General features: G+C 39.8%; 1 protein-coding gene and 1 long non-coding RNA gene across 2 annotated transcripts in view; one reads left to right on the top strand and one right to left on the bottom strand.

Moving 5' to 3' along the window:
• RTN4R (reticulon 4 receptor) overlaps positions 1–16546 on the top strand; it is a 304428-nt gene that overhangs the window by 176632 nt on the left and 111250 nt on the right. Inside the window, exon 2 of the mRNA XM_040350588.1 lies at positions 12373–12499. Coding sequence (XP_040206522.1) covers positions 12493–12499 — 7 coding nt within the window. The 5' untranslated portion in view covers positions 12373–12492. The remainder of the gene's footprint in view (positions 1–12372; positions 12500–16546) is intronic.
• LOC120937401 overlaps positions 1–16546 on the bottom strand; it is a 101759-nt gene that overhangs the window by 53625 nt on the left and 31588 nt on the right. The window contains exon 2 of the long non-coding RNA XR_005748708.1: positions 12268–12441. This is a non-coding gene — a long non-coding RNA (uncharacterized LOC120937401). The remainder of the gene's footprint in view (positions 1–12267; positions 12442–16546) is intronic.

The raw sequence follows: 16546 nt of genomic DNA, 5'->3' as shown, positions 1-16546 counted from the left end.
TACTTCGTGGGAAGTCCAGGATCCTGTTACCATTATAGAACCCAGGGGTGGTTCACAAGCGTGTATTGACTGAGCGTAATTGCTAAGTCACACGCTCCAAGGTGAGCATTTAATACCTAGGGGGGTCAGTGGAATAAGAGCACTAATGCATGATCTGCAACACCCGCCAATCATTGTCAGACACATAGATATATAAGCATGTCGGTAGTGCTGTTATTGGATGCCATGCATATACACTTTTTTCAACAGGACTGTCACAGCATTGTTTTCCTATAAAAGACTTGTTTTTGCACAAAAGCACTTTTTGCTATTCAAAGTGGGACTATTGTTGTTTCCTATATACCACCGGACACTTATGCCGCATACAGACGGTCATTTTTTGCAATGGAAAAAAAATGAAGTTTGAAGTGATGAAAAAAAACGACATTTTTGAAACTTAATTTTCAAAAACGATGGAGCATACACACCATCGTTTTGAAAAATGATGAACAAAGTGACGGCACTCTAAAGGGGAAGTTCTATTCGCCTTGAGGCTGCTTTTAGCTGGTTACTTGTTAGTAAAAGACGTTTTGTGCTTTTTTGTCTGTTACAGCGTGATGAATGTGCTTACTCCATTATGAATGGTAGTTTTACCTCCCGTCTCAAAACTTGCTTATGGGCATGTGCGGGTTTAAAACATAATTTTTGCCCACACACGATCATTTTTTATGACACAAAAAATTACATTTTCAAAAATGACATAAAAAATTCGAGCATGTTCGAATTTTTTTTTTGTCATTTTTCAGAAGACATAAAATGACATTTTGCCCACACACGATCATTTTAAATGGCATTTTTAAAAATTTCATTTTATTTCATCACAAAAAATGACCGTCTGTACGCGGCATTATATTTGTGTTACAAAGCATTTGGATGCACACGAGCACTTTATTATTAATGTTTTAATTGACATGTTTTTATTTTTTATTTGTTCATATCACGTCAATGTCACATATGTCACTTACGTCACATTAACACTACATGTGTTTGTTTTATTCTTTAGCACGCATTTATTGTGTAGTATTCCAAAGCGCAGCGTATAATCTACTATTTCTGTCTATGTGCACAAGCTTATGAAACGTGTGTAACGCTTGCAGCTGGTTAGTGATATTTATTAGGCTTTGGGTTGAATGAGGCTCGCAGGAATTCTATTAATTTTTTATTTATTTTTTATTTTTTAATATTGCTGTGCAGCAACTTGTTTTAGGAGTGATTCTTTTGTGGCTGTATAAAATAGTTTATTATTGTTTTTCTGGCACCCCAGAGAGATGCAATCCCAATATACTGTATAGAAAAATAGACTTATCCACTTGCATGCACCCTCACTGCTAAGCTAACTAAACGGCTACCTGCAATGCAGTACTTATGTGCTGTTTACAAAGAATACCTCTGCCATTAAACATTGGGTGAACAATAATAAACATGTTTGCAGACGCTTCACAAATTACAAGGTAATTAGAAAATGCTTAAATTCCTTTACAAGCCAATCTACCGTTCACAACATCTAAATTGCTATACTTACGAGATCTATTAGTAAAACTAAATTGATTGCATAATGGTAGGAAACTTATCAAGACCTGAACTTATACATGAGCTTAAAATTAGGGCAATTTAAAATTGTGAGGTGTCCTTGTTCTTACATAAGTTAGACAAAAGCAAAAGGGAATTTAATTTGTCTAATACCTTTTCCCATTAAGAAAGAATGCCTTGCCAAGTATTTGTCGTTCAATGAACAGACAATATAAAGTAATTTGTTTGAATATGTATTGAAGAACACTTTCATCCAAAACTTTTTTTTTTTTTTGGACAAGCATCAATTGACCTAAAGCCTAATTCTGGGCTACTTTTTAAGTAAAGGCATCTGTGGCTGGAATACTTACCTGCTCCTTGGCTCTGTCCCTGCAGTAATTTTTCTGGCACTAGATGTAATGGGACTTCTAATTTACTACGACTTTAAATGAAATGAGGCTTAAACAATGCCTTGTGTCATTTAAAGTGGTAGTAAACACGGTAACACCACTTAACACATATCTACAGGTAAGCCTATAATAGGGCTTACCTGTAGGTACTGTGAATATCTTTTAAACCTGCACTGTTTAGGAGATATTCAGAGTGCAGGCAGCTGGTGACGTCACCGGTGCATGGACTCTGAAGGTCTGGCATACAGTCCTGGATCTTCAGAGCCCACGCCGTGAACGGCGGCTCCCGTGTGCATGGGCATGTGACACCATCATGCTCCCGGCCACTCAAGTAGCCAAAGGCCACAAACCCAGAAGGAAGACCAGAGGAAGATGAAAACCCTCTCAGCAGTGACAGCGCAGCGCTGGAGGGCTTTGTTTTAAGGTAAGTTTCTCATAAATTTTCTAGTATACAATGCATACTAACACATTATGACATACTGTAGCCTTAAAGATATTTTTTTCCTCACCAACTGCAGTTGACAGAGGACATTCAGTGGGTTCAGGTTGTCATTATAGCACCCTGCACACCGTGTAATTATGCACAGAGAAGGGCTGTGTTCTCTGAATCATGGAGAATCACCCTACGCCAGCAAAGAGAAGTCTGCTTGTCATGCGACTGCCAGCAAAGTCTGCTTGTCATGTGACTGCCAGCAAAGAGAAGTCTGCTTGTCATGTGACTGCCAGCAAAAAGAAGTCTGCTTATCATGCAAGTGCACAAAAATCCATGTGACCAGAATGAAAACATTTGGAAAAAGAAGACATGCTTTCTTTTTGGCCCGACGATATCCTCGGCGGTTTCCTCGTTGAAAAGTGTACACACGACCGGTTTCCTCGGCAAAAAAAAAAACCAGCAAGCTTCTTGCTGGTTTTTGCCGAGAAACTCGGCCGTGTGTACGAGGCCTAAGGTGAGCGTCCATTTCCTTGGGGGAGCACCTGTTTGACAGCACTCTGATACAGCTTTTTGGATCACTCCCTGGGCTGTGTGGTTTTATGAAATGTAATACTTATCATTCCAGGAATGCTGCTATTTGAACATCACATGCACTAAAGCACTTTGGAGTATTCATTATATGCACTGGAGCACTTAAAGAATATTTATACAAGGACTTGTGTGTCAATATATATTAATTCTTTAGGATGTATTGTTTATCACCATTTTTTAATATTTATGCACGTTTTTACACTGTTGCACGATTATGCGCTTTGCACTGTGTCGCACGATTTAATTTTCTGGTATTTTTATCATTTTGTATCACTTACTGGACACTCACCAGTTTTTTGTAGTGGTGTGTGCACTACTAAGTTTCTAAGCGCTGCATTTTGTTTATTCATTTACTCAACCTAAATGCTGGGCTGTAGACACCCTGGCAGAATAATTATGTCAGATTTTTGTGTATCAAAGTGGTACATTGTTCTGCATGGAAATTTGGCGTTTATTTTGTAGGTCTGTAATTCTTACTAATAACACCCTTAAATCTGTCCAAACAAGAGTCTAGTAGACATCCCGGGTATGATGAAGTTTGAAATTATACATTATAATATGATATAATAAATAATTATAAAAAATAATAATATAATAATAATAAAATAAATTTCCCCACAATTCACTATCGCTCAATACTTCAAGTGTTCTAATTTACTATTGCTGTTTTCTAGCTGCTGTGCATGGAAGCCAAACAGCCTTCTACCTTCAGCTTGTTCAGTTAAGTTTTGACAAAAAAACATGGAAGCTGATTGGTTTCTATGCAGAGCTGCACCAGATTCTGTACTCAGTTTTATTAAGGCTCTGTTTCCACTATTGCAACCCCAAAGTCACGCAATTTACAATACGACTTTGCGATGCGACTTTTGATGTGATATCATGCGATCGGGGAAAGCCATGTGAGAACAAGTCGCCCCGAAGTCGGAAAAAAGTAGTGAAAGACACTTTTTGGACTTGCTGCGACTTGAGTTGCACCAATTAGAATGGGGACCATTGAAATACATGGGTTTTGACTTGTCATGCGACTTCACATGTGTCAAGTCGCACAACAGCTCGCAGTACAAGTTGAGAAATCATAAAGAAAATTTACCTTTTTTCATTATTTTGCTCATTTCAGTAATACTTTGCTTCTGCAGCTTCTGTGCAGCCACTTCATATCTAAATGCATGCACTCCAGCAATGGCTGTACATCTTTGTCAAAGCAAGTTTCCTGATGGTGACAACAGTGCATCATGTCAGAATAAATGGGGTTAAAACGGGTCTAGCCTGTCTGATGTTGGGGTGCAGTAAAAAAATTCAGTGGGGCATTGAGAAAGGCCATTAATTTGTAGGGCAGTCTACAGTGGTCCTCGGGGTAGAGGAGAGGAGTCAGAAGGGCAGAAAAAAGGGGCTGAGCAGGGCATTGGTCAGTAGGGCGGTGTAAGGGATCTACAGTGTGGAAGACAGGGGTCAGCAGCAGTGTACAGGTATCCACAGGGTGGAAGATGGGTCAACAGGGCACAGGACAGAGCACAGGGGTCAGCAAAACCGAGGACAGGGGTCATTGATGGCAGGGCAGAGGACAGGGGTTATTGCTGCAGTGCACTCAGCAGAGCTCATTTTCCCATCCCTGCCCTGCACACAACCTGAGCACAGGTAGCAGACCTCCTCTCCACACAGGACATGGCTGAGATCAGATTCTTCTACTCACAGACACAGCACATGGGGGTTTATTTACTAAATCTTCCAGGTTGTATTGCCAATGCTTAATTGAACAAGCTGAGGTTAGAAGATTGGCTACCATTCACAACTACACCAGATTCTGAGTGCACCAGCTTTAGTGAATCCACCCCATTGTGTAGCTGTCTACTGTAGCTGCGCTGCCATTCTGACCAAGGAACTTCTCAGGTCAGAACTGCAACATAGCAGTCAGCTGCACACTTAGGGCTTTAGATATTTCAGGACACAAGGAGGCTTGTAGACCAGTGTTTCTCAAGTCCAGTCCTCAAGGCGCCCCAACAGGTCATGTTTTCAGGCTTTCCATTATTTTGCACAGGTGATTTGATCAGTTTCACTGCCTTAGTAATACTTACCTGAGCCCATCTGAATCCAGAGTTGTTACCCGAGAGACTTGCCTGCCAGGGACGCTCCCTCCTGATTGGTTCCTTCTGCTGTCAATCAAAAACAGTGAGCCACTGAGGAGAGAGAGGTGGCATGGCCGGGCCACGGGTCCATGTCTGAATGGACACACAGAGCAGCGGCTGTGCAAACCACTATACACAGCAGGTAAATATAACAGGTTTGCTGTTTTTAACAAAAATAACTGAGAATTTACAATAACTTGAACATTTGTTGTTGACTAGCTGTCAGAACTAGTGTTTGTGTGTCAAATAAACACGCATGCTTAGTTTGGCTGATAACAATTGCTGCAACAGGAACAGTATTTTATTGGTTTCATGGGTTTTAGTGCCACACAGTATGTAAATGCATGTCTGTAGTTCTGTCTCCTCCTCTTCCCATTAAAACCATAATGAATAATGCTTAATTAAACTCCATACCCTAGCTGGTATGTTTTTCACTTAGCTATGTAATAATATCCAGTTATCCATCAAGCAAACCATCAAGCCTAAACTAGAATGCCACTGGGAGTGGGCGATCCTCCCAGGCCTCAAAAACTAGATTGATCCAGATTGTAGAAACCCCTGCAGCAAAGAATCAGGGGACCTTTTTGAATCAAATTCCATGGGGAAATAACTTTTCTTAGTTGCCAGCAGAAAGCAAGTTATTTAGGTACAATGGAATTAATACTATTCATTAACAGAGCATACTCAAATTATTACCTATGCACAAAACATTTTTATTACTGAGTTTTGTGCTTTTTTTGGACTTGTCTTTTACCAAGTTACATATAAGCTTCTTTTCACAAGAACAAGCTGCTTGGAAAGTAATACCGTTGACTGTGGTATAACCTAAACAATTGGACCATATCTAGAAGGAATAAAAAGGCTTTAATTTAAGCTTAGTGCCTTTGATATGTCAGTGAATTGTGAAGGCAAAAAGCACAAAGCATGGCATGGGATAACACCAACTGGATAATGAATTTAAAGCACTAAAACTTTATACATGAATGTGTATCTATTTCTCTCTGTGTTTGTATACAAGCAAGCACAGGATGATAATATGCAATGTTCTAAATGTTACAATAATTAATGTATAGAGTTAATCTTAAGAATACATTACCTTTCTTCAGCACTTACCCATCTTAAGGAATGTATGTATAAAATAAACAAATATAATAAATGAATCTATAATGTATGCTACTGCCGTATACATGTATAAATAATAGAATTATAATAAGATCTTCATCAACAACATAATTAATCAGTGCAACTCTACTTTAACAGCCTGATGCATTTATTTAAGGGAGCTGTTTTCACATACCTCTCTCGGAATTCGGCCCATGTGTATTAGGCATAAGTGGGAGAAAATACTTGAAAAGGAGACATCAGAGCAGTACACCAGAATGCATGAAATGTGAGGATGGATCCAGTAACACACTGCAGGAACCAATAGTTTGAGCTGTGTTTAAATCAGCCATGTCAAAGCAGAAACAAAATTAGCCAGGGCAGAGCTGAGGAGTCAAGGCAGTGTTGGCTGGATTGGAGTAGGCCATTAAGGCTGGAAGCAGAAGTGATATCTAAAAACATTTTGGATACTGAACAAAAGCATTCATACTTATACCTCCCGCAACCAACCCACAGTCTGTCCTTGTTTATGTGTTCCAATATTATATTTTTTTTGACTGAGAGGACCTTTGGAAGCATAGCTTTGTTAGAAGCTGTAAAAGTGATTTTAAAGGTTGTGATTTTTGTTTTAAATAACCAACATGTTTTTTACCTGCTCTGTGCAATGGCATTTCACAGAACAGCAATGATCCTCTTCTTTTTAGGTCCTGACTCCACCCCCACCAAGTGCCTCCAATAGCAAGCCTCTTCTAAATTATAGAAATACTTAGAGTTTACAAGACTCTACAAAATGCATACAAAATCTAAGCTCTACTTTCTAAATAATTAAATACACATCAAAAATATTGTTATTATATATTCACAAGCTAAATACCTATTTAACCACTTAAGCCCCGGACCATATTGCTGCCTAAAGACCCAAGGTGTTTTTACAGTTCGGGACTGCGTCGCTTTAACAGACAATTGCACGGTCGTGCGACGTGGCTCCCAAAAAAAATTGGCGTCCTTTTTTCCCCACAAACAGAGCTTTCTTTTGGTGGTATTTGATCACCTCGGCGGTTTTTATTTTTTGCGCTATAAACAAAAATAGAGCGACAATTTTGAAAAAAATGCAATATTTTTTACTTTTTGCTATAATAAATATCCCCTCAGTTTAGGGCGATACGTATTCTTGTACCTATTTTTGGTAAAAAAAATCGCAATAAGCGTTTATCGATTGCTTTGCGCAAAATTTATAGCGTTTACAAAATAGGGGATAGTTTTATTGCATTTTTATAAATTTTTTTTTTTTTACTACTAATGGCGGCGATCAGCGATTTTTTTCGTGACTGCGACATTATGGCGGACACTTCGGACAATTTTGACACATTTTTGGGACAATTGTCATTTTCACAGCAAAAAATGCATTTAAATTGCATTCTTTATTGTGAAAATGACAGTTGCAGTTTGGGAGTTAACCACAGGGGGCGCTGTAGGAGTTAGGGTGCACCTAGTGTGTGTTTACAACTGTAGGGGGTGTGGCTGTAGGAATGACGTCATTGATCGAGTCTCCCTATAAAGGGGATCACTCGATCGATGCAGCGCCATAGTGAAGCACGGGGAAGCCGTGTTTACACACGGCTCTCCCCGTTCTTCAGCTCCGGGGAGCGATCGCGACGGAGCGGCTATAAACAAATAGCCGCGCCGTCGTCCCGGATCGCTCCCCGAGGGGACCCGACCGCCGCAAGTCGCGGGGGGGGGGTCCCGATCGGACCCCCGACCCACGTCTAGGCAGGGACGTACAGGTACGCCAATGTGCCTGTACGTGCCATTCTGCCGACGTATATGTACATGCGGCGGTCGGGAAGGGGTTAACTATGTACACGAGTACATTTTGTGGTCTTCTTCCTGGTGTTAAGCCTCGTACACAGGGTCAGATTTTCAGACAACCGTCCGTCCGTTTTTTGTTACATGCTAGTTTATTGAAGAGGTTACTCACCATATGAAAATTCTCGTACGTATACAACTTCAGAAGTGACATCATGTGCTGAATAGTTTTGTATTTATTATTATGTTTCTGAGCATTTGAGTTCATGTACAACAAAAATTTTATAGTCTGCACATCCAACTTTTTTGGGGGGAAAAATCTGAATCGGCTGTCGAAAGCACCATACTAAGGAAAACTGTCAGATCATTAGTCGGACAAAATTTTACTTCCGATTTTCGTATCGTGTGTACGGGCCTTTATGTGCAAAGGGTAGTGGGGTGTATTGTCTTTTATTACTGAGTCTTATCTACTATATTACCTAGCTTGATATACAAGGTCTCAAAGTTTAAAATCCAATAAAGTGAGGTGTATCTTGTGACAAGTAACATGTAAAACTTACCCTGATTTCTATGCTATTCTATGTTCCATCTTATTTTTTGCACATTCTAATATAAAGAAATATGAAGAAATGTTTCCATAAGCATAATGGTCTTTGAGTTATGCTAGATATGGAACCCTGATTCTTGGATGCCACAGCCAAGGCTTAGGTCACTTAATTAGTGTTGTAGCAGCATTCTTGCATTCATTAAACCTTTTACTGGTGATAAGGTTAACAAAACGGGTGGAACAGCACCACACCCAGCAGGCCAATGTCAAATTAAATTAGCATCATCAGGCCACAGTTATGATTAAAATATAACAGTTGCTTCAGTATCTGTTAGCTTACGCTAACCCTGGCAGTTACAATGCTTGCTTTAGATGTGATAGCCTGTCATATCTACTAAGTAACAAACTGAATCTTCACCATTTGTTTATAGTGCTACTGCTAACACATCTCCTTCTATATGAACCTTGAAGCACTTAGTAACGAGTACTTCCAAGGTCACTGACAGTGTCCAAGTCCCGATCTCTTTTTCTTTGTCTCTTTTTAAGAATAGCAGACACCCAGATCTGTTCAGACCCAAAAAGTCTGCAGTATACTGCCATATAAGTCTCTCTCAAGGGGGCATTACAATCCTTGCACTGAAGATATCAGATGGCTTAATGCTAATTTTTGGCACTAGGCCCCTTAGAGAGTCATGAGACTATCTTATCGAAATCTGGGAAGATTGTGACAGTAATGAAGTAAGTTTTAAAATAAAATTAAAATTGAAAAAATAAATTAACAGTTTGATTGGACAATTACAACTATATATGTATATGTATATATACATTAAAAGTAACATTTCTGTCTATGCAGATGACACCAAGTTATACAGTGAAATAACGTCCTTACAGGATGTCTCCAATTTACAAGCTGACCTCAATGCTCTGTTTAATTGGGCAACTAAGGTTTAATGTTGATAAATGTAAAGTTATGCACTTGGGGGCTAAGAATATGCATGCATCATACATACTAGGGGGAGTACAACGGGGGGAATCCATAGTGGAGAAGGATCTGGGGGTTTTAGTAGATCATATGCTCAATAATTACCATGCAATGCCAAGCTGCATCTTCCAAAGCGAGAAAAGTCCTTTTTTGTATTAATAAAGGTATGAACTCCAGAGAGAGAGAGAGAGATATCATGTTTCCCCTGTTCAAATCATTAGTAAGACCTCATCTGGAAAATGCAGTTTAGCTTTGGGCACCAATTCTCAAAAAGGATAACGGAGAACTGAAGAAAGTGCAGAGAAGGGCAACCAAACTGATAAGAGGCATGGAGGAGCTCAGCTATGAGGAAAGATTAGAGGAACTGAATTTATTCTCTTGAGAAGTGGAAATTAAGGATGATATGATCAACCTGTACAAATACATAAGGTTCACAGTAATGTCACGTACAGGCAGATTAACGTACCTGTACATTTCCTTCAAGACGCAGCATTGTGGCATTGTGGGCACGCGCACGCCCGCTGCAAGCTCCGTGAGAGTGAACGCGGGTGGTCTCACTGAGAGGAAGCCCAGGGAAATGCTAATGTAAACAAGCATTTCCTCATTCTTCCTAGTGGCAGGACACTGATTACCGCTCCCTGTAATTGGGAGCGGTGATCAGTGTCATGTCACACATAGCCCATCCCCCTACAGTTAGAACATATCCCTAGGACACACTTAACCCCTCCTGGTTAACTAATTTTAGCTCCTTCACTGCCAGTCACATTTACACAGTAATAAGTGCATATTTATAGCACTGATCGTTGTGTAAATGTGAATGGTCCCAAAATAGCGCCAAAAGTGTCCGATGTGTCTGCCATAATGTCGCAGTCACAATAAAATTTTGTAGACGCTATAACTTTTGCGCAAACCATTCAATAAACGCTTATATTTTTTTATATATTTTTTGGGGATATTTATTATAGCAAAAAGTTAAAAATAATGCATTTTTTTCAAAACTGTCGCACTTTTTTTGTTTATTGCGCAAAAATTCAAACCGCAGAGGTGATCAAATACCACCAAAAGAAATCTCTATTTGTGGGGGGAAAAAGGACGTCTCTTTTGTTTGGGAGCCACGTTGCAGGACCGCGCAATTGTCAGTTAAAGTGACACAGTGCCGAATCGCAACAAGTGCTCTGGTCTATGGCCAGCGAAATGGTCTGGGGCTGAACTGGTTAAAATTCATAAAGTGTATTTTTTCCCAAGAAGTTGCATTTGAAAAATGGCTGCGCAAATACTGTGTGACGTAATAAATTGCAACAAACGCCATTTTATTCTCCAGTGTCTCTGCTAAAAAACATATATAATGTTCGGGGGTTCTGAGTAATTTTCTAACAAAAGAAAACAGGATTTTTACATGTAGGAGGAAAATGTCAGAATTGGCCTGGGTGGGAACTGGTTGAACTAAAAAATGCTGAGGGTTTATTACTACTTTAAATTTGTTGAACAAGGTAGTTACAGATTGTGCATGCACTGCTGAACACAGATTAATACAGATTAACTAAATGTGTTTATTTGCATACATATGATTTCAGTTAAAGATTACGGTAATTCCAAATAGAATTCAAATGTTAAGTCTTGCTCTCATGCTGATCCAATGGCATCAGTACTTTCTGTGCCACTAACCCAGGACAAGCGTGCATATCAGATCTGACTTTCTTCGGATTTCAAATTAGTCTATAAGAAAGTACTAAAGCCAGAGACAGCCAGACAAAAAAAATCATTCCAAGAAAATGTCTCAGTACTGTTCCCATTTAAGGGTAGTCTACTTTAGTCTACTTTAAGGGCAGTCTACTTATCTACATAGCTGTTTGTTTTCTTTATGCATGGATTAAATTACTCTTCCAGTGAGTTCAGCTCTTACATGCAGGAAATCATTTTGTGTCTAATCACAGGACCCATGGCCAGGCTATAGATAGACAACTAATTACATATGTATATTAAGTACTCCAGTACTGTTAAAATAAACTCTCCCTACTCCAATGGCTACAAGCACTGTGGTGTAATTCTGTGTGAGACTTCACAGCCAAGGGTTGATTAGAGTTATGTTCTCATGCTGCCAAGCTATCCCCATTAGCTCACCCTTTTATCTTTGACACGGCAGACTTTTTATCTAAGCTTTTTTTTAATCTTCTGTACAATAAATAACTATCAGGGAGCAGTTGTGGTTTCCATGGTCTGGGCAAAGGTTTGCTTTAAGCCTTTCCCAACATCAAAGCAGCAACTATTTGAACGTATTATTCACATCATTTTTCTGTTCAAAGCTGAAGTTGCTCTGCATGGGAAAAATGAGATACATTTTTTGATACATTCGATAACGGTAATAATGAGTTAACTAAAGATAGCTGCATGTAGTGATTACTTTAGGCCACCCTTGGAGTAAGTTAGTGTCAATGACACTAGATAATATTGAGCTTTGCTTCTGTTTCAGCCGCCTTCCCCTACTGGGTGAACAACCATGGGTGTATGAATGCATGGCAGGTTACTATATTGCTCTGCCTGGAGCCTGCTGGGAAATCCATCTTATAATCAGCGTGGGTGATGCCCATTGTTACATAAGTGTATCATTTCTCTTTTAGTTTTCACAAGTGGTTAGTAGAAGACTAAGATCTTTTACATCACAGTATTTCTGAAGACTTGTAGGATATTGACAATCTTGCATCCAAAGCAGTTTTTATAATACTTACATTTCTGTCAGCTCAGGCTGCCTGGCTTTAGGCATATCCTCATATATAAAAAGGTATTGCTGTTTCAGGGTTTATTGGTTGGTAACAATATTTTCTCTTTTGTAGGAGCTTCCAGTGATTGATGTATGAGTTCCTTTTCATTGTTTGGACTTGTGGGAATGAGGAACAGCTCTTCTGTGGTTCAAAAGAAAATTCAAAGAAAATGAAAGATTTCACGTTATAAACATGCAAGGTAATATACACAGAACAAAATCATTGTTTTATATGCCAACAAGACAGACTTGAAACAAAAATAGTTTGACAGAGCCATTTACAGCAATAAATTCTTAATATGCAAAATCGTTCAATGCAACATAATAGAGAAATTCTTGGGAGAATGCGGAAACATTGCAAAATGTAAACTTTGGTTTGAATTGCAAAAACTGGAGCTAAGGGACGTATTGTTATTACTAGTAGCAACCAATCCCAAAGCCTCACACCAGCAGGTATTGTTTTCCTGCATTTGATGTGTGTTCTAAACAAATACCCATTAACTTTAATTGAACAGTACACATGGCATGCTGCATTTCCCAGTTGAGCACATGTTTTTGCACTTAAAAGCAAATGCAGCGTTTGATAAGATGATAAAAAAAAGGAAATAGTGATGCGCTGAAATCAACTTTTGCTATTAATATGTTTACAGTATGTGCAGAATTGATACCAAATATACACACTCAGGAGGGTATCAATAAAAATCACAATAAAAAATACAAATAAATTGTGAAATATTCCATATGTGCAAACAGTCTCAAGTGTAGCAAATATCCAGTTCTCAGTAGTAGTACTTGTAATAAACAGAGAGTTCCACAACCACTTGCCATCACAGGCTGACGTGTTGTTGAGCTTCCAAACAAATTCAGGCAGACACCTTAAAACTTCAGATGGATACGTGTAGACTGGTGCTTGAATGCTTCCAAATGGCACAACATAAGAAAAACCGCCTTGCTGCTTCAGGGCGACACAACTCAAAAGGAAAAAAGGAAAAAACATATGGTGCAATACTGTGGATCACAGATTAAGCATGGACAACAACAATGCAGATGCACTCACGAATCCCCTCCTCAGATACAGCCTTTGAACATAGCCTCACAGTACAGCGATCTCCTCATACGGATGGATGTCCATTGATCACGTGACTAGGCTCCTCCCCCACGTGTTACGTCACTCGGTACGTGACTTAATCATGGGCACCCTACACTTATCCATCTGAAGTTTTAAGGTGTCTGCCTGTGTTTCTTTGGAAGCTCAACAACACGTCAGCCTGTGATAGCAAGTGGTTGTGGAACTCTGTTTATTACAAGTACTACTACTGAGAACTGGATATTTGCTACACTTGAGGCTGTTTGCACATATGGAATATTTCACAATTTATTTGTATTTTTTTATTGTGATTTTTATTGATACCCTCCCGAGTGTGTATATTTGGTATCAATTCTGCACATACTGTACACATATTAATAGCAAAAGTTGATTTCAGCGCATCACTATTTCCTTTTTTGTATCACTTTCTTTGGTTTTGTACACCTGTGTGTATGCAGCGGTATCGTTTGGGTATTTTTGTTGTTTTTTTCTTTTTAAATTTAATAATAGTTAGCGCTGTAGTACATGTTTCACATGTTTCATAAGAAGAGCCATGCAAGTTTAAAAATGACTTGCTAAGCTATTTCTAGACTTCCCGGGCTTCACAAGTTTGTTGCACAATTGCAGCAAGTCCACATTGCATGATTCCAGATCAACTTTCTTTCTGCAAGTCTGCTGCAAGTTCTGGTTTAGTTATGTTGTGCAATTGTCATCCCACCACAGGGGTCACTGTGGCTGAATTTTCATGCTGTAGGCTTGCAGAGCTCTTGCTGTAGGCTCACCACTGTAACGTTGCTCTTGCTAGAGACTTGCCATGCAAATTTGCCACAAATTGGAAAAGTGTCAACTAGAACGTGTGATTCATGTGCTCTGCAAGTGTACAACTTGCAAGTGAAAATGTGTAGCAAATTAACAGACTCACAATTCAACACTTATAATTGCTATCTGGGAGGGTTACCTAGTTGATGGACTTTTGTTTACTTCATCCCCATACATATCTTCAAGAATGCAAAACCTGCTTGAAAGAGGTTAACTGCAGATCTGAAGGAGGTCAGTTGCACTGGTACACGATTTGAGTGTTCTTAGTTGGGTGAAAAATCTGGTGCAGCTGTGTTTTGGTAGCCAATCAGTTTCTAACTTCAGCTTGTTCAATTAAAGTGGTTGTACAGGCTTGATTTTTTTTAAATTAAAAACAACAAACATGTCATACTTACCTGCTCTGTGTAGTAATTTTGCCCAGACCCTCCTCTTCTCGAGTCCCTCTTCTGTGATTTGCCCCCTCCCCCTCCTGTTGAGTGCCCCCACAGCAAGCAGCTTGCTATGGGGCACCTGAGCCGAGCTGCAACTCTGTGTATCCATTCAGACACAGAGCTGCAGTTCAGCCCCAACTCCTCTCTCTCCTCAGTGGCTAACTGACTTTAATTGCCAGCAGTGGGAGTTATTGGTGCCACTGTTGTGTCTCAGCCAACTATGAGGGAGAGTCCCAGATGGCCAAGGCACTCATGGACATCACTGGATAGAGATGGACCTCAGGTAGGTATTAGCGGAGCTGAGGAGGGCTGCTGCACACAGATGGCTTGTTATCTTAATGCATAGAATGCATTAATGCCCTGTGCACACGATCAGTTTGTCTGATGAAAACGGTCCGATGGACCGTTTTTAATCGGACGAACCGATCGTGTGTGGGCCCCATCGTTTTTTTCTCCCCATCGGTGAAAAAAAATAGAACCTGTTTTAAAATTTTCTGATGGTTAAAAAACTGATAGAAAAAAACGATTGTCTGTGGGAAAATCCATGCATGCTCAGAATCAAGTCGAAGCATGCTCAAAAGCATTGAACTTCATTTTTCTCAGCATGTCGTTATGTTTTACGTCACTGCGTTGGACACGATCGGATTTTTAGCTGATGGTGTGTAGGCAAGACTGATGAAAGTCAGCTTCATCGGATATCTGATGAAAAAATCCATCGGTTCGTTTTCATCGGATGAACCGATCGTGTGTACATGGCATAAGATACAAAACAACTTCTACCTAACCGCTTTAGGCTTTGACAATAAAACCTTGAAGCTGGTTGGTTTCTATGCAGAGCTGCACCAAATTTTGCACTCTCCAGTTTTAATAAATCAACCTCACTATCTGGAACTTATGTCAAACTGATGCTCTTATATCTCTCAAAGACTCCAATGATATCTCTGGGTACTTTGTGCATAGTTGCTGTGATCATAATATTTGATTCTCACTCCCCCTAATGAATATTTAACCACTTAACGACAGCCCACTGTATATATACGTCCTATTTTTAAAGCTGAATATCTCGGTAACGGCAGCAGCTGCTGCCAGAACCGGGATATCCACCTTTACAGTGGGCTGCCGTGTAAACGATAACGGCGGTCTCCGCGGCGGATTCGCCGCGAGATCGCCGTTATTGGTGGCGGGAGAGGGCCCCCCCCCTCCCGCCGCTTTTCCGCGCCCTCAACCGCTTACCGGAGCCGTCGGTAGCGGCGGAGATCGGATGTTGCCGCCTGGAGAGTGAGGACTGTAGTGAGGGCAAGATGGCCCCCACCCGTCCTCATAGCTCTGCTGGGCGGAAGTGACGTCAAAACGTCAGTGCCGCCCATCGTCTTAAAGAGACAATTTTTTTGTTGTCATTTTTTTAAATGACAAATTTTCCTTTTTTTTTTTTTTCTTGCATTTAAGCCTAAATATGAGATCTGAGGTCTTTTTGACCCCAGATCTCATATTTAAGAGGACCTGTCATGCTTTTTTCTATTACAAGGGATGTTTACATTCCTTGTAATAGGAATAAAAGTGATATTTTTTTTTATTTTTTTATTTCAGTGTAAAAAATAATAAAATTAATAAAAATAAATAAGAAAACAAAAAAAAATTTTTTAAAGCGCCCCGTCCCGACGAGCTCGCGTGCAGAAGCAAACGCATACGCAAGTAGCGCCGCCATATGAAAACGGTATTCAAACCACACAAGTGAGGTATCGCCGCGATCGTTAGAGCGAGAGCAATAATTATAGCCCTAGAGCTACTCTGTAGCTCACAAAATGCAACCTATAGAATTTTTTAAACGTCGCCTATCAAGATTTTTAAGGGTAAAAGTTTGACGCCATGCCACGAGCGGGCGCAATTTTAAAGTGTGACATGTTGGGTAT

Source organism: Rana temporaria, chromosome 1 (assembly GCF_905171775.1).
Source record: "Rana temporaria chromosome 1, aRanTem1.1, whole genome shotgun sequence".
NCBI classification, from domain to species: domain Eukaryota; kingdom Metazoa; phylum Chordata; class Amphibia; order Anura; family Ranidae; genus Rana; species Rana temporaria.
This window is presented reverse-complemented; position numbering and strand designations above follow the sequence as displayed.